The sequence below is a fragment of the Acartia tonsa genome, chromosome 6, assembly GCF_053477335.1.
Source record: "Acartia tonsa isolate MP-2025a chromosome 6, ASM5347733v1, whole genome shotgun sequence".
Lineage (NCBI taxonomy): Eukaryota > Metazoa > Arthropoda > Copepoda > Calanoida > Acartiidae > Acartia > Acartia tonsa.
Window position 1 is genome coordinate 14,993,063 of NC_137265.1, and position 26,475 is coordinate 15,019,537.

At 31.4% G+C, this 26,475-nt stretch overlaps 1 protein-coding gene across 2 annotated transcripts in view; it reads left to right on the forward strand.

The window, feature by feature from the left end:
• The window catches only part of LOC145321951 (rhophilin-2-A-like), a 150,647-nt gene that overhangs the window by 94,504 nt on the left and 29,668 nt on the right, over positions 1–26,475 (forward strand). For both annotated transcript variants that reach the window (XM_080163648.1, XM_080163649.1), the window contains exons 9-14: positions 5,118–5,303; positions 11,351–11,419; positions 14,510–14,629; positions 17,876–18,000; positions 18,455–18,545; positions 23,096–23,194. In XM_080163648.1, coding sequence (XP_080019774.1) covers positions 5,118–5,303; positions 11,351–11,419; positions 14,510–14,629; positions 17,876–18,000; positions 18,455–18,545; positions 23,096–23,194 — 690 coding nt within the window. The remainder of the gene's footprint in view (positions 1–5,117; positions 5,304–11,350; positions 11,420–14,509; positions 14,630–17,875; positions 18,001–18,454; positions 18,546–23,095; positions 23,195–26,475) is intronic.

The following is a 26,475-nucleotide window of genomic DNA, read 5'->3' on the forward strand; positions in this document are numbered from 1 at the left end:
CTCCCTGTCTGTTCTTCATATTGCCATTTCCATTATGAACAAATCTCAGACTATGACCAATAGACAAACAGATAACCTTGTTAATGGAGTAGCTTCACTTATTACTATTTCTTAGAAATAGATTTTTGAAAGATCTTTCAAAAATTTTCCGTAATATAATCACGAAGAATAAGGAATATAAAAAAAATATTTAAAACGGTGTTAACTCACTTACGCAAATGTATCACAATAGCATATTATTACAACAGCACAAACGACCCCCTTCCCTTGCATCTAACCAAAAAGTTTATTTTTTGTATTTGCTATTGTGTCTTTTTGCGAATATGAAACACTATGCGGTTGTGATAATATGCGTAAGTGAATGCATACCAAAATATTTAATATACCATCATAAAGTCAAACACTCCTTAGTTTGCTTTACAGGGATGCAGAGCTTATATTTTTTCCAATAGTTTTAATAAAAGAGTTCGTACACCGACAAACGAACTGAGAGGACAAGCATACTAGCGAGACAAACTCTCTAGGGGACAAAAATAGAAAATGATTAATTTTAAGATGTACGTTATATGTTTCACAAGATTTAATGGAATAGTTTTCATTAGTTTTTTATACAAAATTAATTTAGATAAATCTTCCAAACATAAAAACAAAATCTGCGAATTAAAAAAATGTAGAGAGTTTTACTAAAGAAGTGTCCCACTAGTACATTTTTTCCTCTAGTATATTAGTAACACTAGCATGGTCGCCACCCTTGTACCTTTGTCGATATACTTTCATTGTCTTATCACTGAATCCCTGTGGAAAATGTCATTCAAAGAGATATAGAATTGAATAGGGAACATGACGTTCCCAGAACATGGCCGCAGATAAAAATCTCATATTTTTAACAGGGTGACTCTAAAAATACCGGAAGGAGGTGACATTGGACTGACATTATTACACGCTACCCATAAATGTATATCTAATTCGTTGCCTTAAAAGCTTTGGGTACTAGAATTTTGAATTGTTGGTGCCGAACTAGCAGTATCTAATCTTTTCAACCAATAATTTCAACATAAGGGGTGATAGTGTTTATAATTATTTTGGATGTATATGTCTTCTCCTTTTAGATCTCTGCTAAAAATATCATAAAAAATGGACACAGAAATATCTTTTTAAGAGATCTTAATTGCAAAATGTCCTTACTTTATTGAAAATCTTAATAATTGAGAAATAAGACATAAAAACTTGGCCACCCTGTATTTAAAGTTAAACTTCCTATTCGTGTAGAGGTTGTAAAAATATAAAATATAGATAATTGTCCCATACAATTAAATGTATATAAATACATTCAAAATTAGGAAGGGAGGGGATTTTGGACTATAAATTGCACTAATAACCACGTTACCTTATTCGTTGGCTCAAAAACTTATTACTTTACTTAGTTGTTTTATTAGTTGTTTCCAAAGAAATATTGTCAAATCTATATATACAGTCAACATTTTTAATCTACAGAGTTGGGTAATTTTTTAATCATCATTGAGGATGCACATCAATTTTATCCCTTAAATTCTTGTTTGGTTAATTTACGATCTTTCTTTCTCCTAATATTTACCAGCTTCTAAATGCAACATTTTTCAATTATAAATTTGAGGGAAGTTATATAAAGCATAAAATCACATCCCTAAATATCTTTGAATATCTAATTTTAAAGATATTTTTATACAAATTATTTAAAATTACATGTATGGATATATTATTACTTGGATGTTGCACCTAATTTTCATGTTCTCTAATAAAGTGAAACACGTAGTTGACCAAAATAACGATACTCACCAGCCACCCTTTTAATCCATCCCCTTATCTCATACTGGATGAATAAACTGACCAATAATTTTTACGATTTCCGACAATTTTTCTCCTGTCAATATATCCACGTATATTCTAAATCCATTTATATCGTTTAAAATCACATCCCTCATGAAATATGATTTAAATATATCTATACTAATTATTTAAAATTATATGACATATTTTCCCGCAGGTGTGCATTTGCTTCCGCATAAATCAAAGCCCAAAAAACGACAAATTGAAGGTTTTTATGAGTAATTTAGTTTTTCATCATTGGAGATGTACATCAATTTACCGTTCATTGTATTACAGGGGATATTTTATTATGAGAACAAAGCAAGGGGAAGGGCATTTTGTACTGTTGTAACAAATTGCAGTTGTGATAATTTAATACTGTAATACATGTGTGGAAGTTAAGGCCCACCATTCCATCAAGCCTTAAGGCTTTATATACATTAAGTAATCATAAAAAAATATTTGATCATCAAATTAAAAACATATCTTTAGTTTCTGGGATCTTAGGTATAAGACAATAAACGATAAATTAATGTACACCCAAATTGAGATTAAAAATATTAACTTTTTTTATGAACAATACTAGTTTGCACAAACCAATCAAGATAAAAAATCAGTACCCAACAAAGAAGAGAATATACTTATAAACTTTGAATACCATGTAATTTATAAGATCAATTAAATCTATTTTTAAGATAAAAGTAATTCAATAAATGGTTAACAAGCTGTTTCAGAGGTTTTTAAGTTACAAACAGACAACACAGTACTCAATATAATAAATTTGAATGTAAGCTGAAGAAAAGAAATGATAAATAGTCTATTAAAAGCGCACCTTTTAAATTTAATAGATTTCTTTAAATAGACTTATTAGATTAGACGTTTAATATTTAAAGCAAACCCCAAAAAGGTTAGTTTTTAAGTCGGTCAGGGAGGGAGAGGACATTGGACTGAAAATTACACTGGTACCCAAAGTTTTATAATAACATTATCTTAGTCGTTTGCACAAAAAAAAACTTTGGATACTTTTAATAAATGTTGATTAGTTGGTTCCAAACTTTTCAACCAATAATTTTCATCTTTAGATGGTGTAATTCAAATTTTCATTCGATAAAGGATATGAAATCAAAGATTTACTGTCTTTAAACTAAAAGATGTCTTATAGATGACTTGAAATTTATATCTTTTAAACCAAAACTTAAGCAAAAGTCATAGTCAAATATGTTTTTATACCTTTATTTATTCTCACTGAACGACATATATTCAACAAATGTATGAAACTCCTTATCTGGTTAAAATCTTAAAATTTCCTAAACTTTAGGAGCTAATCTCTGCATTTGGTAGCTCAACCCTATCAGGGGGGAATAGTTTAATTTATCATCCATTGTCCTTTCCCTGGCCACAATAATTGTTCTTGAGACTATATGTCCAGATCCGTGATTATTTGAGCGGAGATCATTTATTATAATATGATGTCAGAGTAAAAGAAAAATCGTGAGCGCCAGTCTTTTAGAAATCACTTTCTATATATGGAGCAGTGTCACTCTTTAAATAGTTTCATCTGTTTGTAGGTTTATACATGTTTATAGTCTTTTTAAAATAAACTTAAGTATCGCAATTTTAATAATGATTATAATACTTTTTCATGAGGCTAAAATAAAAAAAAACCTAAGTTATAACTAGTACAGCGGCTACATTCCTAGGTTCCTTGAGAGGAAGGGGCGGGGGGAGTTGACACTTCACTTTCTTTTTTTAGTTTTAGAACGAAGAAATATTTAGGGGGTTGGCTGATTTTTCTTAGTACACTTCTCTAAAAGAGTTAAAAGTAGAATAATCTAACTGTATCTAATTGTAACTATTCTATTCTTCAACGCATTTACTAATAGTATCTTCCTTGTTAAGATCTAGATATGAAACCTATTTAAAAGATTAAGTTTCACAAATGATATATGGAAAAAAAGACAACTTAGAACATTTAGTCAAGATTTTTAAATGTCAATTTCTCTATCAAAATAGTTGATATATCAATATTTTATACTATAGAGTCGACCCTCCACTTAATAACATATAAGATTTTAAAAAAAAAATTGTGTATTTTTTTCCATGGGTGATTTCTATTGCCTCTTTGATCCATATTGGTCCTGCGGTTAGCGAGATTCTTAGGTAAAGAATGAATCACAGACAACCTGTTACTTTTATATAAGGATATTATATATTTTATTAAAATAAACTGAAAATAAGTGGTGTGGGTTACTTTTTTGTTTCTTTGTTTATTGCTTTAATTGGTTCAGGTTAGGTTAGATACACAGTTAGAGCAACGCCGAGGTTTGCCTTAGAAAAATCCAATACCCATATTTTAACATACTCCAAAATTTTGTTTGGGGGGGGGGGGGTGAGGGTCTGTGGTCAATAGGCATTTAAAGGGAAGGAACCAAATTCAATATTGTAAAAATGAATACCCAAGAACATTAAAATCATACTACCAAAACTATCTTATAAATCAATAAAAAAAAACAAGAGTTATTTAGGCTGTATAGAACAACTACGCGTGTTAAAAGCTTAGGCTAATGGGAAATAAATTATTTAGAATAGTAAAAGTGTCAATTCTTGGCAATGAACTAGAATTTTAGAAATTATTTCTTTGGTTTTTTATCATAACCTTAGCCAATAAGTGTACATTCACCTTCGCATATTATCACATCTACATTGTGTTTCATATTCGCGAAAAGACACAATAGCAAATAAATGAGATGGTGTGTTTGATGATGAAAGTCAAGCCAAGGGGAACGGGCAGAATGTGCTGTTGTACTAATATGCTGTTCTGTTTAATAGTATTTTTACAACTGCGCGGAAATCAATGCACACCACGCAAAGAACCCATTTCTCTTTCTCATTAACAAGGACTATAATATCCATATACCATACATAGTATCCACAATTTTCTTTATCAACCATTTAACTCTATTCTAATAAGGATATTATTGCCCTCTTTATCTTTAAATCATTGTGATAAAATAATAAAAAATTGTTTATGTAGACATTTAAAAAGTATTCATTGTTTACTCTGGTACCCAAAGTTTGTAAATACATTATCTTATTGGTTTTAAAACTTTGGGTATTTCTATTTAACACAACATTTCCTTCGATCATAATTGATCATAAGGGAGAAGGGATAAATTTGTTCACAATGATTGGGGGTGCACAATTATTCATCGTCCATTGTCTTATCCCTTAAGATCCCTGAATTCAATAACAAACTAAGTGTTTTCATTTAGGTCGGCAATGATAGCGAGGAAGAAAGCGGCGGCGGTTCCGGCGGTTTTAGCGGCTCCAACGGCTCGGATAGCGATGGCCAGGCGGACGATGATGAAACGGCTGACAGTGAGCCACTGCAGCTGGATATAGACCAGTGCCTTGAGCTGGGGCAAGAGTCGGCACACGTTGGCGATGTGTACGAAAAGGTAATTTATATAGTTATTTTTGGTTTCATAGTAATTCTGCTAGTCTTATATTACCAATATTAAATATTTTTCTGTAATTAAGAAAAATTTAGGGAAAATCGTATTTCTTTGGATGATTTAACCCTCTATCATTCATTCTTAATATTAAAATCTTGAGTGAATTCACTTCCGCATACTATCACATTTACCTAGTATGTTATGTTCGCAAAAAACACAAAATAGCAAATAATTTAGGGTTGTTTTTTACGAGTTTTTAGTTTTAGAAGAGTAAAAGAAAGTTGTGCTGCTGTAATAATATGCAGTTCTGATATTTTTATATTGTACTACATGAGCGGAAGTGAATGCACACTGATAAGCTGATGATTTATTCGTTTATTCTTTTGGCACTAAAACAGTGATAATACTTAAAGCATCAAAATCCAAGAACAAGGAGAGTTTAATCCAAAGGAAGATGGATAGATGATTATGTAGATAGATAAAAAAAATACAGACACATTAAAAGCATAACAAACTGACAGATTATTGTTTTTAAAAATAATATACAGTGTTTTTTTTTATGTGAACTTTTTTGAAAGCAATTTTACCCCCCTTATAGTTAACAGAATTAAATGATTAATTGCTTATTCTCTTCGTTTTTTATAACCATAGATAGAAAAGCAAAAAAATATTTTAGTTTTTATTCAAAAAGTGCAGTAAATTAAAAACTTAGGTGTCAACATCTAAAAATGGTTTTAGCGCATTTTTCTTATGATCAAATCTCCTACCCTTTGCAAGAATGGCTTCAAAACGCTTTAAAATTGAGATATAGAGCTAAAAATATATACAGATACTATTGGTGACATGTACTAGAACATTTTAAAATTTGAAGGCCATATCTCAACCAGGGAGGTAGTACTCCCCCCCCCCCCCCCAAAGTACTCCCTTTATTCTTGCAAAGGGTAGAAGATTTGAGCTAAGAAAAATGCGCTAAAACCATTTTTAGATGTTGACACCTAAGTTTTGAATTTTTGAATTTACTATACTTTTTAAGTAAAAACTTAAATATTGTTTTGCTTTTCTATTAATGGTTATAAAAAACGAAGAGAATAAGCCATTAATCATTAAATTCTGATAACTATAAGTGGGGTAAAATTGCTTTCAAAAAAGTTCTCATAAAAAAAACACACAGTATAACAGAAAAATGCGGGAATCTAAGAGTGATAGAACAAACAGACGTACATTATAAGAAAAAACTAAGATATATCGTATCAAAATACAATAACATCGTTCAGACTAGATCACGTGTATTTAGCGATCAAAATATTTTCAAAAATTTAAAATTTTCAATTACATAAAGTAATAAGGTTATTTAGTCTGAAGCTAAAGATCTTGGAAATTACTGGTCTGAATAGGGAAGGTTTGAAAATGTCTTCGTGTGGTTTTAAGCTATTGTATTTTACAGAAGTATTAATATTTTCATCATTGGGGAATTACATCATCTAATCGCCCATTGTCTTATTCCTTAAGATCTCTGACTCTGAACACACTTAAAATAAAAAAAAGAAGGATGGGGCGGCGTTAAGACATTGATAACAATCGGAATCGAGATATACAAATTTTTGGGCTTGTTTATATTCCCAGGGATATAGGGATTGGACAATGGGAGATAATTAATCTTCCCTCTAATACAATTTTACTTGTTTATCGCATCGTATTTAGGCAGCTTTCTGCGGATAGTAAAATAAAAAATTAAAAGATCAATTGCAGTTTTGTCGGTTCTGAGTTTCATGGTTTTTATTTTTATTCGTAGAAAATTTATATGAAACAATACGATACATGATTTTTCAGTATGGCTGAAAACCCAATTAGAAAGAATTTTATAAAGTTTTTGGGGACGATTCATTTATCGTTCATGATTTCTCTCTAATTAAGATAATAAAATTATTCCCATGGTGAGTGGGCAAAATATTTTTAGATACAAATAATTGTGTATTAGCTACCTTTCTTGTTTTCGTTAAATTTCCTTTTTTGTCGATCCTTTATTTCTTGAATTTATTCCAACCCATTTTTGGCACTAAACCGAAGTTCCTTGTTTTTATTTTATCAAAAAGATTAGTATACTTTATACTATGTCCATCTGTCTGTCTGTCTGTCTGTCGGTATGTTCTTTTAAATCATTAAGTATTAGGGTTTTTTGTTTGTATTCTATGAACCGATTGAGTTCTCCATTTGGGGTAAGCTTCACATTGGTTCTTATATGGTTTTAGGCTGGACATGGACATCCTATAATTCACAATTGAAATTTTAGAAGGTTTAGTCAATAAATGAATATATTATGACTTATTTGATTCGAAGGGCACAGTCAGGGATAAGGGATGGGAAACCTGACCGAAAATTAGGTCTCAGCCTCCTTTTTAAAGTGATGGGGCAACTTTTCTTTTTTGCCTATAAAATCAACTCATTTTCGCCAGTTCATTATTGGCTGTAGGCTAATATCCAATAGCCTGAAACTTGCTTTTAGCATTAACCAATTATTAATAACAAACGCGTCCCCCAGTTCATTATTGGCTAAATTAATTCAAGCAAACATAAATTTCTGCTATTAGAAAGACAACAATGGAAAGTTTCTGCTATCAGAAGGACAACAATATATATGACGTTCAATCACATCAACTTATTATTAAATCTACACATTAATAAATGTCCATATAGCAAAACATAAATTGAGAGATCGTTTTTTGAAGACTGAGTAGGATTCAACATTTTATACTTTAGAACAATGTGAAAAACTCATTGTCTTTAGACAATTTAAAAGTTACATTTCATGTGGAATTGATAACCCACCTAAATGATTACAAATACAAAACTAGTTCAATATGTAAATAAAAGTGTACTGTGTTTTGTTAAAAAAAAATTTTCATTAATTTTGGTAAAAATTATTGCACACTTAATTGAACTTTTCTGTTAATATTTAACGTAAAATAAATTTTTTTTAAATTCTTAATTTATATGTATGCTATGGAACAATTAGTTGATAGAATGTTACCCATGTACTTATTCAAATCTACTTAATTTATTTATTAAAGCTGGGGGGCTAAAGCGGTGTTTATTTCTAAATACAAATTTTGGGATGAAGTAGATCCCCCCTTAAAATGTTTGAAAATAAATCAGATTTAACCACCTCAAAAAAAACTTTTTTTTTAAATGGGGGGGGGGGGGGGGGGGGTTGGCGAAGTAATAACGGGATTCTACTTAAAGCCACTAACATATTGGTTCTTTGAAAAGTTTTTATTATATTTTATGATTGGTGAAATCAACTACCTGAATTCTATTCTATACTTTTTTTCTTTGCATTCATATAATAGCTATTTCATCATTGTTCATAGTTTTCAAATCTAACTACTGCGTCATCCCGAAACTAGTTTTTTAGGCCTAGTTGGAAAATAGGCCTGGAATAATATTTTCTTACGTTTCCCATCCCTTATCCCTGGGCACAGTAAAATAGCCCATAACAATCAAAGGGCTTAAATAAAAAGATAGCATAAAACCATCCCCAAATAAGTATGTCAAGCTTTAATGAATTGGAGCAGTCCAGGTATTAGCGATATCTTAACTAACAACCTAAAATAAAATCTTACTGCTTTATGTAATAGGAATTTTTTTTGCTTTTCATAAACTGCAAAAAAATACTTGCTTTGACGGTAACAATGGAAATTTTCTCATTATTTTATTGTTATCAACGCAAAAAATCTTTCTCAAATTCATAGTTTTAGTGTTTTTATAATAAAGCATATAACAATTTTGCACTGAAATGTATAATTATATTAAAGTTTTTAAAGTAAACTCTCTCATTCGTTGGCTGAAAACTTTTGTGGACAATTAATAAATATTGATTGGTTGGTCTTCTTACCATAGTTTCAATCTATAGAAGGGGTAATTTGTTTTTCATAATTGTGAATGCACATCGATTTATCCTTTATTGTCTGATCCATTAAGATACCTGGCTCTTTCTTCATTAGCTTAAAATCCAGTTCAAATAAGAAAAACTAATTTAACTTTTTAGTTAATCATTAGGATGGTCGACAGACAAACGGCCAAGTAGGATGAGAAAGTAAAGGGTTTCTTCACAAAAATGCCAGCAGTCTTTCTTTAATAGCTTCCGATAAAATCATATTTCCCTCAAAGATTTACGGATCGTAGGACGTGCGGATGGACAGATGAATAGCCAAAGTGAATTATAGTTTAGCTTCGCTACTAATAGAATTTGTTCTGTTTTGAAGCAATATCATTTCCTCTCTTTCTCTTTATTTCCAAATTCTTTGTCTACTTATTTTTAATTTGTGAAATAAAACAAGCTTCGCAATGATGATAAACAAAATTACCCCATGATCTGTAGATTAGAAATAATGTGTTAAAAGCTTTGATACTTCTAGTTTGCAGCCACTCATTTAAAAGGCAATGCAAGTCCCCAAAGTTTTTAGCCAGCGAATAAGATACTGTGGTAGGTACCTTTTGGTACCATTGTAATTTACAGTCCAATGTACCCTTCTTTCTTGGCTATTATATACAAGAATATTAATGTGCAAAACCATGTTTATTATTATTCACCTTATATGTCATAAATATTATCTAAATGCTAGCACACGACACTGCACTGTTGAAACATGTATGTCATTATGTGTGTGTGTGCTTTCAGGGATCTAAAGGGATAAGACAATGGCCTATAAATAGATGTACATCCACAATTATAGTACACAAATTTAACTTTACCCCTTCTGTAGATTACAGTTAGTGTTTGGACACTCAAATTAATGAACCAATCAATCGAAGTACCCAAAGTTGTTAAGCTAACGAATAAGAAAACGTTAATATAGTTTGGGGACTAGTGTAATAGGCAGCCTATTGCACCTTTCTGGATATTAAGGAATAAAGCAATACAAGTCAAGTTGGTTTATATCCCAATGGCAATAAAAAAATCAGCGTTAATTGGTTTGGAACCAACCAATCAAAATACAATAATAGTACACAATGTTTTTGAGCCAACGTTAAACTTTAAGTACCAGTTTGATGACCTCTTCCTCCCTGATGTTTATGTGTTGAGCCTTATTAACCTTTTGTATGCTAACGTGTGTTTTGGTGTTTATATGAAGTAAATAAATTTTTAAAATAGCAAAAAAAATGTCTTCTTAAAACAAAACTAGTAAACTGTCTCATAAGATGTCAGAAAAGGCTGGTTAGATGGGTACACAATTTTTGTGGAATTTTATATTGAAGCATTTTTTAAAAGGGGGGGGGGGAATACCTATTTACCTTCCCCAATAATCACCCCAAAAAAGGCATTCTTATCTTATTGTTCGGTGTTTTTTTTTAGGGGGGGGGGGAAATGGGGGTTACATTTAAATTTTTTTGTATTATGTTTTGTATGGCACTTTTAAAGTGTTAAACTAATACAATAAACTTGCGTGATAAACACACTCAACATATAATAAACATAATATTTACATGTTAGACAAGGTGGTGAGGTGTTGACATATAATAAACTTGTTATCATAATAGTTATTTTTCGCATCGTATTATAGACAGCTTTCTACGGATATTGAAATGAAAAATTATAAGATTTTTGGGCCCGGGCTATCAAGACTGGTATTGATTTTATTATTTTGATTTTAATATTCGTGGAAACTGTCTGAAATGCAATGCTCTACATGATTTTTCAGTATAGCTAAGAACCGGTTAAAATATCTAAAACATATGAAAAAACACATATCATTATGTAATAAATTATAATTTTTAATATATAATAAAATTTAATATTTTTGACATAAACAAGTATGAAATGATCTACCTAATAATTAATCATCTTATGTGAAAATCAATAAAATTCAATAACCACAAAATTTATTTTTTACAAATAAAATTGAAATTAATACATATTTTATTTGAAAAATCATTATATATCATCAGGGATCTAAAGGGATAAGACAATTGATTGTAAACGCCCACATTGATTAAAAGTAAAAAACACATTTTTAAAATATTTTCTATATTTTAATTGTATCTTTATTTAGGTATATCAAGCAATATCCCAGCAGACAGTCAAGGATTATGTACCATACAGTTGGGTCTCTTTAATACAGGTATAACATATTCCAAGCAATATCCCAGCAGACAGTCAAGGATTATGTACCATACAGTTGGGTCCCTTTAATACAGGTATAATAATATTCCAAGCAATATCACAACAGACAGTCAAGGATTATGTACCATACAGTTGGGTCTCTTTAATACAGGTATAATAATATTCCAAGCAATATCACAACAGACAGTCAAGGATTATGTACCATACAGTTGGGTCTCTTTAATACAGGTATAATAATATTCCAAGCAATATCACAGCAAACAGTCAAGGATTATGTACCATACAGTTGGGTCTCTTTAATACAGGTATAACATATTCCAAGCAATATCCCAACAGACAGTCAAGGATTATGTACCATACAGTTGGGTCTCTTTAATACAGGTATAATAATATTCCAAGCAATATCACAACAGACAGTCAAGGATTATGTACCATACAGTTGGGTCTCTTTAATACAGGTATAATAATATTCCAAGCAATATCACAACAGACAGTCAAGGATTATGTACCATACAGTTGGGTCTCTTTAATACAGGTATAATAATATTTCAAGCAATATCCCAACAGACAGTCAAGGATTATGTACCATACAGTTGGGTCTCTTTAATACAGGTATAATAATATTCCAAGCAATATCACAACAGACAGTCAAGGATTATGTACCATACAGTTGGGTCTCTTTAATACAGGTATAATAATATTTCAAGCAATATCCCAACAGACAGTCAAGGATTATGTACCATACAGTTGGGTCTCTTTAATACAGGTATAATAATATTCCAAGCAATATCACAACAGACAGTCAAGGATTATGTACCATACAGTTGGGTCTCTTTAATACAGGTATAATAATATTCCAAGCAATATCACAACAGACAGTCAAGGATTATGTACCATACAGTTGGGTCTCTTTAATACAGGTATAATAATATTCCAAGCAATATCACAACAGACAGTCAAGGATTATGTACCATACAGTTGGGTCTCTTTAATACAGGTATAATAATATTTCAAGCAATATCCCAGCAAACAGTCAAGGATTATGTACCATACAGTTGGGTCTCTTTAATACAGGTATAATAATATTTCAAGCAATATCCCAACAGACAGTCAAGGATTATGTACCATACAGTTGGGTCTCTTTAATACAGGTATAATAATATTTCAAGCAATATCCCAGCAAACAGTCAAGGATTATGTACCATACAGTTGGGTCTCTTTAATACAGGTATAATAATATTTCAAGCAATATCCCAACAGACAGTCAAGGATTATGTACCATACAGTTGGGTCTCTTTAATACAGGTATAATAATATTTCAAGCAATATCCCAACAGACAGTCAAGGATTATGTACCATACAGTTGGGTCTCTTTAATACAGGTATAATAATATTTCAAGCAATATCCCAACAAACAGTCAAGGATTATGTACCATACAGTTAGGTCTCTTTAATACAGGTATAATAATATTTCAAGCAATATCCCAACAGACAGTCAAGGATTATGTACCATACAGTTGGGTCTCTTTAATACAGGTATAATAATATTTCAAGCAATATCCCAGCAGACAGTCAAGGATTATGTACCATACAGTTGGGTCTCTTTAATACAGGTATAATAATATTTCAAGCAATATCACAGCAAACAGTCAAGGATTATGTACCATACAGTTGGGTCTCTTTAATACAGGTATAATAATATTTCAAGCATTATCACAGCAAACAGTCAAGGATTATGTACCATACAGTTGGGTCTCTTTAATACAGGTATAATAATATTTCAAGCAATATCCCAGCAGACAGTCAAGGATTATGTACCATACAGTTGGGTCTCTTTAATACAGGTATAATAATATTTCAAGCAATATCACAGCAAACAGTCAAGGATTATGTACCATACAGTTGGGTCTCTTTAATACAGGTATAATAATATTTCAAGCAATATCACAGCAAACAGTCAATGATTATGTACCATACAGTTGGGTCTCTTTAATACAGGTATAATAATATTTCAAGCAATATCCCAGCAGACAGTCAAGGATTATGTACCATACAGTTGGGTCTCTTTAATACAGGTATAATAATATTTCAAGCAATATCACAGCAAACAGTCAAGGATTATGTACCATACAGTTGGGTCTCTTTAATACAGGTATAATAATATTTCAAGCAATATCACAGCAAACAGTCAAGGATTATGTACCATACAGTTGGGTCTCTTTAATACAGGTATAATAATATTTCAAGCAATATCACAGCAAACAGTCAATGATTATGTACCATACAGTTGGGTCTCTTTAATACAGGTATAATAATATTTCAAGCAATATCCCAACAGACAGTCAAGGATTATGTACCATACAGTTGGGTCTCTTTAATACAGGTATAATAATATTTCAAGCAATATCCCAGCAGACAGTCAAGGATTATGTACCATACAGTTGGGTCTCTTTAATACAGGTATAACATATTTCAAGCAATATCCCAGCAGACAGTCAAGGATTATTTACCATACAGTTGGGTCTCTTTAATACAGGTATAATAATATTTCAAGCAATATCCCAACAGACAGTCAAGGATTATGTACCATACAGTTGGGTCTCTTTAATACAGGTATAATAATATTTCATATGTATGTCCGTCTGTACGACCGTACGACCGATTTAAAAAGGTTTAAAATACAAAGTATTGGCAGTTTCCTTCATATTGCATCAGAACCACAAACGAACTTTTGGAAACATATTTTTGCTTATTTTAGTTTAAGTTAAGTAAAGGTTAGAAGGGATAAGGCACCTCGGACACTAGAAATGATTTTTGTTCTCTCAAAATTTATTGTAAGTGGGGAGTGGTGTTTCAATGGTCAAGAAATAGGTTTGAGAGGAAGCACCATTTGATTTCAGGAGAAACTATGATGTTTTTTAACCATCTACCATTGACCTAACCTGTAGCACTAACTAATCAATTTGCTTGACAGGTGAAACGTGAGCACTACCGTGACTTGGCCCACTATTACGTGGCAGTGGGGAAAGATTAACTATCTACCATTGAACTATCCATGTATACAACTAACAATATATTTGCTTGTCAGGTGAAACGTGAGCACTACCGTGCCCTGGCCCACTACTACGTTGCTGTTGGCCTTATCGACCACCTGGGGGCTCTGCACCAGCGGACCAAGGATACTCTCATGTTTTTACATGATAATAAGGTAGGCAGACAGATTATAGGTCATCCTTGTTCAACTCTTTTTTAAATATCCTAAAACCATCACAGGATCTACGTTTAGCTTACCTAAATGATATCTTAAGCTTCAGCCAAAAAAAACCTTACTACTTTATATAAAAGGATAATGATGCTTTTATTTCCTACCCACTTAATAGCCTTTTTATTTAAGTCATCCCCTTTTTAATACTTTACAAGAACAGGATATAAGAACTATAAAGATAAAAATCAGATTATTGACAATTAAAATAAATTAGAGCTTTAAACATTTTTTAAAGCGAACTCAAACTATACTCGATCAAAATTTTTAAATTGGATGTTTTAATTACTCTGATTTTTTAGTCAAGTATTTTGAAGGGATTTTTATATCAATATAAGTGTCTTTTCACTGTTAAATATCAGATTCTCATAATAATTGATTAATATGAGTTGAAAAAAAAGATGTCTAATAAAAAATTCTAAAGTCACTCTATTTAATATCAATTCTCTGTTCTTGAATGAGTTGAAAAGAAAAAGAACACTCTAATTAATCTCTAATATCTATTCTTGAATGAGTTGAAAAGAAAAAGATGTCTAATAGAAATTGTCGTTCAAGGATTTTTTACATAAAAATTGGAAAATTGAGTGTTTTACTGTTATCATATGGTAATAAAATTAAAATAATTAAGTAGCCAAAATGTCTTTATGTAGGTCTTTACATGTCAGTTAAGAACACTTTTGTACGATATTATCGACAAAAAATCTTTTGTCAATATTATGTTTGAGTCCCACAGGGTTATATCCTAACCTCTTAGTAAAAACTCTCTTTATATATTTACAAGGTGATGACTCTTAATTTTGAGGCTAATTATACTTCCATCTATATATAGATCTTTATCTTAATATCTGGAAGGAATTTTTCATCTCAATAAAAACTATTTTACCTCCAACTGTTCCATGAAAATTGTGTGGCGTGCACAGGTTTTGGGCTGGTGCGTACGTCTTTATCTAACGTATTAAAATCGTCCTATCGTTTTCAAACTATGAGTTTTGATACCTATACAATTAGGTACAATTAAAAAGCATAGAAACTCTTTAATCATTACCAGAAAGGCCGTTTGTTCATTTAAACATGATGTTTATTTAGCTGTTCCGAAAACAATTTCAGATTTGCTTTTATGAATGTTTTTCTCCTTGTTTTTTAATCTTATTTTTTGTTTTACACATTTGATATTTTTGTAATATAATATATTTTTATATGCATTTAATAATATTTAGAATTAATCCTTGATAAGTGTTTAACAAATTAAATTATATAAGTTTAAGTGAATACTAAAGAAAAACATAATTTTCTTCATAAATTGCACTGCAATAACAATATTTTTGTCAGGTTCTTGGTAATGTTTATAGAGTTGTATATTACGCGTTGCTGTTAAAGGAATTATCATGCCAAGTTTGAAATCGATAGGACAAGTTTAATATGCCTAAATTAACGACGGACAGACCCTAAATCAGAAAAGCTTCACTTTCACAAAAAGCAAAGCATACATGAACGTATCAATCTAGGAATCAAGGAATCAAGGAATCTGCCTCTCATATTTTAAAACAAAATCATATTTGTATGATTTACTTTAATCTTGCATTGTACTATCCGTGAACTCTTGGCATATACAAACATGAAAAGACATTTCAAACTTAAAAGAAAATTGAAATTTGTTTATTCTTCCCAAAATGGGTATAGGATACGTGGAAATCGTGATAGATCTTCATATACCCTGATAAAATGTTCTTCCTAGCTGGCTAATTTGAACATTTACCCCATCTCCACTCCTACCAATGGAGGAACATATTGATCAATATCTGAAGACTATATGAGCAACCTTAATGACGACAAAAAATCCACTATTACAATATCCACGTATTCTTAATCCATTCTTACCAATTCAAGTGCATCTAGCGGTGTGCATTCACTTACGCACATTATTACATCCGCATAAGGTTCAATATTTGCACAAAAACAAGGATGACAACATCCATAAAAGCGAAGCACTGAAACGGTAGGACAAACGGACATTAACACTTGTATAGTGTTAGAACTTAATTATCATAATATAAATTTATAAGAGTCAAAGCAAAATTGTAAGTAAATTTGTTGTAAAACTGCTTGATACAGGATAATTTTTATGGACATACTTACATTTCTAGGACTTGATTATAGAGTTGCTTCGCTTATTACATTATACTTTGTTGTCCCAGGAATCAATATACCAAAAATCAGATCAATCCGATGATTTGATCACATAAAAATATGTTGTTAAAAAAGTAAAAAAATCAACATGTTTAAAATCGACGTACGGATATTTTGGTAATGATTATAGAGTTGCTACGCTTTCTAAATCGTACCTAACTACTAAAGGAATCACCATGCAAAATTTGAAATCGTTAGGACAATTCTAACATGCCTAAATTAACGGAAAAAGCTATCCGTTACGGACGTACGGACGGACGGACGGACGTACGGACGTACGGACGGACCGACCCTAATTATAGAAAAGCTTCGCTTTTAAAAAGATAAAATAACAGTCATAATTAATTCACGGGAAGGAATAAACATTGGACTGTTAATTATACTAGTACCCAAAGTTTTATAACCACTTTTCTTATTATTTGGCTTTTGAAACTATTATCAAATCTTGATTGGTTGGTTCTAGAGATAACAGTGTCCAAACTTTTCAACCAATAATTTTAATCAATAAAGGGAAAATTTAGTTTATCATTATTGTAGAAGTACATCAATTCATTATCCATTGTCTTATAGGGGATGCTTTATGTTGATAATAAGGTTTGTGCTGTTGTAATAATATGCGATTTTAATGATTTGATAATGTTATACATGTGCGGAAGTGAATGCACACCTAATGTCACATGAAGTAACTATGAAGGAAGTCACTGGAAAATTATTTTTCTTTATATTAAAATTTAAATGTAAGATCTTTTTAAAGCCCTTTTTTAACATGGAATGATTGAGTTGGGATATTGTTCATTTGCCTGACAATTGCATCGACAATATATCCAACTTTCGACTTTGCCACTGTAAATAGGCACTTTATAGAACATACAACTGGCAATTTTAAAGCATACATGTTCATAATGTTATTATTTAATAATTCACTGTGTACTAAAAATTTTAACATTGTGTTTGCGTTGGATCCTGTCTCTAGGCAACATATATAAATTCCTTGTGTATTTGTAGGAGAGTAAGTTGCCCATTCCTGAGAGTGATGGTGACCGGAAGTACCTGGGTAAAGCACACCTGCGCGAGGCACTCCTCCTCCATGAGGAAGCACTCAGGCTCAACAGAATGTGTAGAGAACTAAGGTAAAATTTTTTGTTTTTTTGAAAAAAATATTTACTTTAATTATAATGGATTTAGAATACGTGGATATTGTGAGAAATTCTTCCATACCCTGATAAAATGTTCTTCTTATCTGGCTAACATAATAATACCCCCTTTCCCCCTTGTGACCATGGAGAAACGTATTGACCAATAACTGAGGACTATATAAGCAATCTCATAATACTTACTTATTGTAAATCCATTTTAGTAAAGCTACTTAATTTAAATTATTAAATCTCTTCGTCCATCCATCCAATTGTAGAAATGTTATTTACTGTGCTGGAATCAAAGATAAATGGTAGAAATTTTTAATAAAGATTTAACAAAAAATAGCACCAGCATATAAACCCCATTGACTATCTGCCTAAAATTTTTGTAACGATTTCCTTGATAGAAAAAATCCAGGAATTAAAAGTAATACTGACAAATGTTCAGGAAAAAAGATCAGTTAGCAGAGCTGTTACGTACCACAAGAGATGCCACACTCAACAAATATTCAGAAATTGACGAGGAAGACGACTTTCAGGTAAATTTAGGACGACTTTTAGTCTAAAAGACGACTTTTATTGCAATTTAATAACATATAGTACAAATGCAATTACAGCACCGTTTCAATAGAAACAATAATGCAATTTTGGAAAGAAAATTTTACTGGGATCTAAAGAGATAAGACAATGGCAGATAAATTTATGTACATCCCCCCCCCCAATGATGATACACAAAATTACCCCTTTCTTAGATTACAATTGGTTGTTGAATTTATATCAATTCATTTTAGAGGAGCCTTACTCAAATAGTTCAAATCTTTCTGTAGTTAAATATGATATGTTATTAAAGATTTTAACAAATACTTTTCAAATATCAAACAACTAGTGAATCGGTGGTGCAGGCACCACCTAAAAATTATATTCTACGTTATCTCACTTCTGAATATTAACCCTATTCTTCCATTGACCTATCCCCGACTGTTAACCTTTTTTTCTTTCATTGAGCTATCCCCGACTATTAACCTTTTTTTTCTTCCATTGAGCTATCCCTGAATATTAACCTTTTTTTCTTCCATTGACATATCCCCAACTATCAAACTTTTTTCTTCCATTGACCTATCCCCGACTATTAATTTTCTTTTCTTCCATTGACCTATACCCGACTTTTAACCTTTTTTCTTCCATTGACCTATCCCCGACTATTAACCTTTTTTTCTTCCATTGACCTATCCCCGACTATTAATCATTTTTCTTCCATTGACCTATCCCTGACTATTAACTTTTTTTCTTCCATTGACCTATCCCCGACTATTAATCATTTTTCTTCCATTGACCTATCCCCGACTATTAATCATTTTTCTTCCATCGACCTATCCCCGACTTTTAACTTTTTTTCTTCCATTGACCTATCCCTGACTATTAACTTTTTTTCTTCCATTGACCTATCCCCGACTTTTAACTTTTTTTCTTCCATTGATCTATCCCCGACTATTAATCATTTTTCTTCCATTGACCTATCCCCGACTATTAATCATTTTTCTTCCATCGACCTATCCCCGACTTTTAACTTTTTTTCTTCCATTGACCTATCCCTGACTATTAACTTTTTTTCTTCCATTGACCTATCCCCGACTTTTAACTTTTTTTCTTCCATTGATCTATCCCCGACTTTTAACTTTTTTTCTTCCATTGACCTATCCCCGATTATTAATCATTTTTCTTCCATTAACCTATCCCCGACTATTAATATTATTTCTTCCATTGACCTATCCCTCAATATCTCTCTCTCTCCGAACCGTACTACAAATCAAGTTACTCATAAAGATTACTACGACTATTAAAGTTTCGTTTATTCAACATTTTTTAAAGATTTAATGTCCCTCTCTCTCACTTCCCTTTTCTTCCGTCTTTATTTTAATTTCATTATTTTTATTTAAAACCGTATTTATAATTTTGTTTCTCTTTCTTTAAAATATTTTAGGAACCCAATGTTTTTTTTGTTTAAAATTATTGTCCTGAAAGGGTTAAACTATTTAGCTAAATGTTAAATTTTAGTTTAATATCTGAACACATTCGGGCGCGTCGCTAGTATCATATTACATTAAAACTTAGTTTTCCTTGATTTACTATATTATAAACTTAAATTTTCTATTTTATGAATAGAAATTTTATACTTCAATATAATTTGAATAGCAACATGAAATAAAAAATTTAATTTATTCTTCATAGAGTAAAATAATGGGTCTTATCATTCTGGTCATTGAGAGTTTATTATTGATTATTGAACCAGTATGAGTTTTTAACATCTGACCTTTGGAAAACTTGAGCTCATTTATAGACATTTATTTCCTATATAGATCTGTCATGGATCTTGATGCAATACAGCAGGCCGTTTTGTAAATGTTAAAAATTGGAAGATTTCATTAAATAAAAGTAATCGCAAATATAAGTATTAAATAATGAGTTTTGATTTTGATATTTTAAATTTTATGTGGGTTTCTTAACTTCGCTTAAACTGTAAAAGTACAGCTCAAAATTAGGCTATTTATGGTTCAAAAATTGACTGTAACACTACACAATAAAATGTTTTAAGACCAAGGTGAAGATGTACTGTAAAGATCAGACAACCCAAAAATCAAAGGCCATTGTTAGGGCATTTTGATTTTGTCTGATGCAGATTAGATCAATGTACAAAAATTTAACATAATATAAACCTATAGAGTAAAATAAATTTTAAAAATATACCTTTAAAAAAAATGTTCTGTCATTTTGTTAAAAATAATGCTTTCTCGTCATGTGTATGACCCTTGGGACTCCAAAACAATAATCTCAAAGAAAAATGTACTTTAGTGTTTAAAATCAAAGGCATATCTTCTCTACAATCTGGGTAAGTCCGTTCGACCTACCATTAAACCAAGTTACATTTTAAAATAAATAAACATAAAATATTGCAATATACAATACTTATGGTTATCATTGTCCTTATAAATATCAAATATTATAATTTTTAGAACTATTTTCTATTTTCTTATCAATAGACAATAACTGCTTTTTTTCAAAGTATAATAAACTTTTTATGATTATCAAAGAAAAATGGCTAAAAAAATAATTTAGAAAGTGCAAAACTAACAGAAAAGAGTAAAATAAGAATTGGATGTTTATTACACTAGTCCCCAAAGTTTTTTAATAAAGCTTTCTTATTTGCTGGTCATACAACTTTGGGGACTTATATTTAATTTTGATTTGTTGGTTCATTAAATTGAGTGTCCAAACGTTTGAAGCACTAATTGTAATCTACAAAAGAGTAATTTTGTGTACCATCATTGAGGATGTACATAAATTTATCAGCCATTGTCTTATCCCGTTATATCCCAAGTAACTCTAAATGCATTATAAAATCGGTTAAGAACGTAATACTGGACAACCCCTGCAAAAAGAAAAGCTTTTCTGTTAATAAATGTTGTGGTTTAGGCGAGGCAATTGTATTTTCTTCTAGCTAGGCACTTAAAAATAGAACAATCAGTTTAAAATTTTCACATTCTTATTTTGTCTAACAGATTTATAACTTTTTCTTTTTAGATTTCTTTATTAGATATCATTTACAATAATATGTTAGATTTTCTGTCCTTCTAAATTGTTGAATATAAGAAGTATAAGAAAGTTAATTACCATTTTGAAAACTATGATCTTTAAAGAAAATTGAATGTTGCAATTTTTACACACCCTTTGATTTGGTAGGTCTATTGCAAACATGGATGTGGGGATAGAATAATGGATCTAAAATTCATTACATTATTAAGCAAGGAATAAAACTTTTTTATTCGTTGGCTTAAAAACATTGCGCACTTTTATCCAATTTTAGTTGATTGGTCCATTTAGTTGAGTTTCCGACCGTTCTAGCCTATATTTTTAATCTACAGAAGGGGTAATCTTGTTTATTATCATCAGGGATGTACATCACTTAGTCATCAATTGTCTTATCACTTTAGATCCCTGAATAGAATTATCTTTTCATAGTTCTATCCCTTTTCCTTGATAGTTAATGATAAATTATCAAGGTTGCCATGTCTCATAAATCACACAAAACAAGTTGATTTCTTTCTTGGCCAGGGTAAACACACTTAAACATGTTAAAATAAGTTTTGTTGTAATAAGTTGTTAGTGTTGACAATAAGATCTTGTAAGCCAGTTTTGTCGTAGACTTTTCAATTTATTGTCCATTGTCATATCCCTTAGGATTGTTAAATGAAAAGCTATTTTATTTCCTTGACTTTAAGTATATCATCCTTATTATTTTGGCATTGGCAATTTTTGTTGCCTTGCTGTCTGGACTCAAAACAATTTTTTCAGGATTTATGACTAGATTATCACAACATAGTTTCAAGATTTATATCATTTCTATAAGAGATAAGACAATGGACGATCAATTGAAATACATGCACAACAATGATGAAAAAAATACCCCTCCTGTAGATTAAAATTAAATTTGTACCAAGCTATCAATATTAAAATAGTATAAACCCTATGGTCCTCTAACCCCATTAAACTTATTATTCTATTATGTGGGACTTTAAATTAATCAATATTTAGAAGAAGATGACTCCCCCCCCCCCCTCAACAACCTACCATATGATTTAAACCCAGTGGGACTATTAAACATATATTCCAACCCCGAGGGACTCAAACCCTATCAATATTTAGGAGGTGTTAATCTCAACAAATTACCATATAATATAAACCCCACGAGGATCTCTAACCCTAATACACATATATCCAAACCCGCGGGGCTCTAACCCTATCAATTTTAAAAGGTGATGGACCCCAAACCTGTGTTACACTCCACAAACTACCATATAATATAAACCCCACGGGGCTCTAACCCTATTATACGTATAAACCATGTGGGGCTCTAACCCTATTATACGTATAAACCATGTGGGGCTTTAACCCTATCAATATTTAGGAGGTGATGGGCCCACCGCCTGTGTTACCCTTCACAACCTACCATATAATAAAAGCCCCATGGGACTCCAACCCTATTATACACATATTTACACCCCTGCGGGGCTCTAACTCTATAATTATTTAGGAGGTGATGGACCCGCCGCCTGTGTTACCCTCCACAACCTACCAGCTAAACCTATCCTACCCAGATTTCTCCAACCACAGGGTTACAGATCTTTTTAAGGTAATATTTTTTTCCAGAATTGCTTTGAAACTGATCAATATCCGCTGTATTATAACCAGTTCTCAGCCATACTGACAAGCATGTATAGCATCGCATAACAGAGAATTTTCCACGTATATTAGATTTAAAAATTAGGTTTTAAATCAATACCACGATTCTAACCTAAATTTGCGGTAAGTTTTTTTATAGACGAACTTACAGAAGCTCTTTATAGAAAATCATTGCTTTTAAAAAATTAAAAGTTGAAAATAATTTTCACTTATAATTTCACTTGAAGCGTCTGTTTTACGTCAAAAAAAACAATATTTAAAGAAAATAAAAACACTTAAATTTTCTAAATAATTATATAAAATGAACTTATTTGTGGTTATAAATTTTTTATGTTTTAAATTTTCTGAAAAAATATGGGAAAATAAAAGGATATTTTAGCTAAAGAAAATATTTTGCTTTCAAAATTCTTCTTTCTATATTAAGCATTTTATTTACTACTAGCGACTAAGCCCCTAGAGGCCTCTAGTGGCACTTTAAATGTTTTTGTTTGTTAAAGTCTCTACGATAATTCTTTAGTACGATACCTCTTTATTTTACGTTGAAGTCTTCAGTATTTAAAACAATATTCGATTTTTTTGTCATTTCTCTTGGGAGGGTGGTGGTACCCTCCCCCAAAATAGTTATAAACCTTCCCGGGAACCATGAGAATCTACCCTGTTAAGGAGAACCCGATCGGTTCAGCGGTTAGCGAGATCCTTCGGTACAGACAGACACACAAACAAACATCCTGTTACTTTAGTATAAGGATAGCATGTAATCATTATGTTTGAAGAAAATAGTTCTTTATCTTTTTTATTCAGAGTTTAAATGCTAAAGTATTAAGTTGTGTCTTTATAAATGTTTATGTATGTCAATTAAGATCTCGTAATCGGCTGAACCTATCTAGGTTTTCCGAGAAACTTAGCATTAGTCCTGTTAAAAATTCTTGATTTTTTAAAGCTAAAAATCAAACCAAATCCTTATTGTCTACGGACAAAGCCACTGCAACATAATCTTTAAGAAAGTAGACTTTAATTCTATCTTTTTGGCTATCTTAAATTTTCTCTCTATAGAAGCTTATCAAAAGTATCATGTTCATTGAATATCAGGGACGAGGGGACATTTGAATATGAATTATACTGGTACCCAAAGTTTGATAAACACATTCTTTCATTTGTTGACTTAAAAACTTTGGGTACTTTAATTAAATCATGATTGATTAGTACAAAATAGCAGTGGCCAGGCTTCGCAGACAATAGTTTTAGTCTACAATAGCAATTATTATGTTTTTCATGATTGGGAGTGTGAATTGAAAATACAATGATAGTTAGTAAGACAAGGGTTTTCTTCATAACTGTTTGTTTGTCTGTTATTTTTAAAACAGATTAACCCTTTACAGTCGGGCCCCTTGTCGCACCTTAATCAGTCGGGGGGGGGGGGCGTTCAACGCCCCCCCTTATTATCTCAGTTCCTATTAGAGCTAGTGGGCTAAATTTTTTTGTGCAAGTCCCCAGTTTGATAATGAATTTCCGACCTTTTATAAGTCTAAGTCAATTTTCGCTTCCTTCACCCTTTTATTTAACAACCTTTGTTTTTAGGTCCTTTTTTACTTAAAAATTTCAAACGGCTGTAAGTTTCTTATTTTTGAAGCTAGAAGAAAATTTTTTTTCCTGAAAATGTTTATCTTTAGGTAAATTTTACATTAGAAATATCAAAATATAAATTTCATTGGCCGCAGCTGTACTTGGCAGCTGCCAGCCGCCGCAGTCGGCGGTCGGCGGGAAAACGGCGGCGGATCTTCATGAAATTTTATTACGTTATGTAGACATGTAAGAAAAGCTTAAGTTTAAAATTTGAAGTCTCTAAGTTAAAAATTGCGGCCACAGGAGCCTTTTAAAGATTTCTGGAGACCTGCAGGATCAGGACCTGCAGGATCATACCTGGAACCTGAAAGTGACTTGAACACCTGTATTTCATATAAGGATGTACTACTAGAGGATTTTTTTAGTATTTTGGTATGATAAAATGCTTTGTTTTAGTCAAAAAACTATTTTTGCTCTTTACCTGGATGACCCTGCCAGGTTTGCTGGCATCCTGTGCCCGCCAGGATGGAGATATTCAAAAAATTCCAACTCTCAGTTATGTGTCATACCCATACTTAAAAAGTCAAGCAGTTTGGGCTCTTCATCTTTCACACACAGAAAATGAGATAGAAAAAAACGGATGGGGGGGCGTTCAACGCCCCCCCATCCGGTTTTTAAGAAAGTGTTTACAGAGCTTTAAGTATCAGTATCAGTCCAATCTCACCCTGATATAAGTAAAGAAATAACTCTAATAATATTTTTGGGTGGGCTTAGCGTAGCTACTTTATACATGAAAATATATATTTGATTGTCAGTATATTTTAAGTCTTTAACTGCTTTCTTAGAGGGATATATAGGAAAGGATGGGTTGAGGTCAAACCTGTACTTTCAATTTTGGTTACAAAAAGAAATTTTTTTGATAAATATTTAGGAGGCAATATCCTGTTGGAAAATAGGGGTTCCCTCCCACAAATAGATAAAAAAGAACTTATTTGAACCTTCTTTTTTTTTGCTACACACACACAGACTGATATCCTGTTACTTTTAAAATACGCCGGCGTTCAGCTTAACGTAAAAAAACTTTATTACATATGGACATAATTATCCTTGTTTTGATAAAATGTGATATTCGCGCATAAATACACTGTAACTCTATGCGGGGTGTGCTTTCACTTCCGCATATTATCACATCCGCATAATAGTGTTTCATATTCGCAAAAAAAGACACAATAGTAAAAAAATAAAAAGAGGTGTAAAATATGACAGAAGCAAAGGGGAAAGGGTTAGCTTTTGTTGTTGTAAAAATATGCAGTTCTTATGATTTTGGTTATACATGTGCGAAAGTGAATTCACACCATTCTATGCAAGATATCTTATCCTGGGAGGAAGGGGAGGTTAAAAACAGCAGCAAAACAGAAAGTTTTTTTTTGCTAGATTTTTATAATTAGGTTAGGTTAATTGGGGGTTTAACTTTACCGGCTGAAAAACGGACAGACAGGAAAGAAAAAAAGAAAAAAAAATCTTTACATTTAAGTATCCCCTTATCCCTGAGATGTTTTTTGCACAACGTTGCATTTGAACATTCTTCAAGTTAATTTAATTAATTTAAATAACAACCAATCCTTTATCCCGGGTTTTAAAATAGCGCAGCCACTCTATAACTAACTA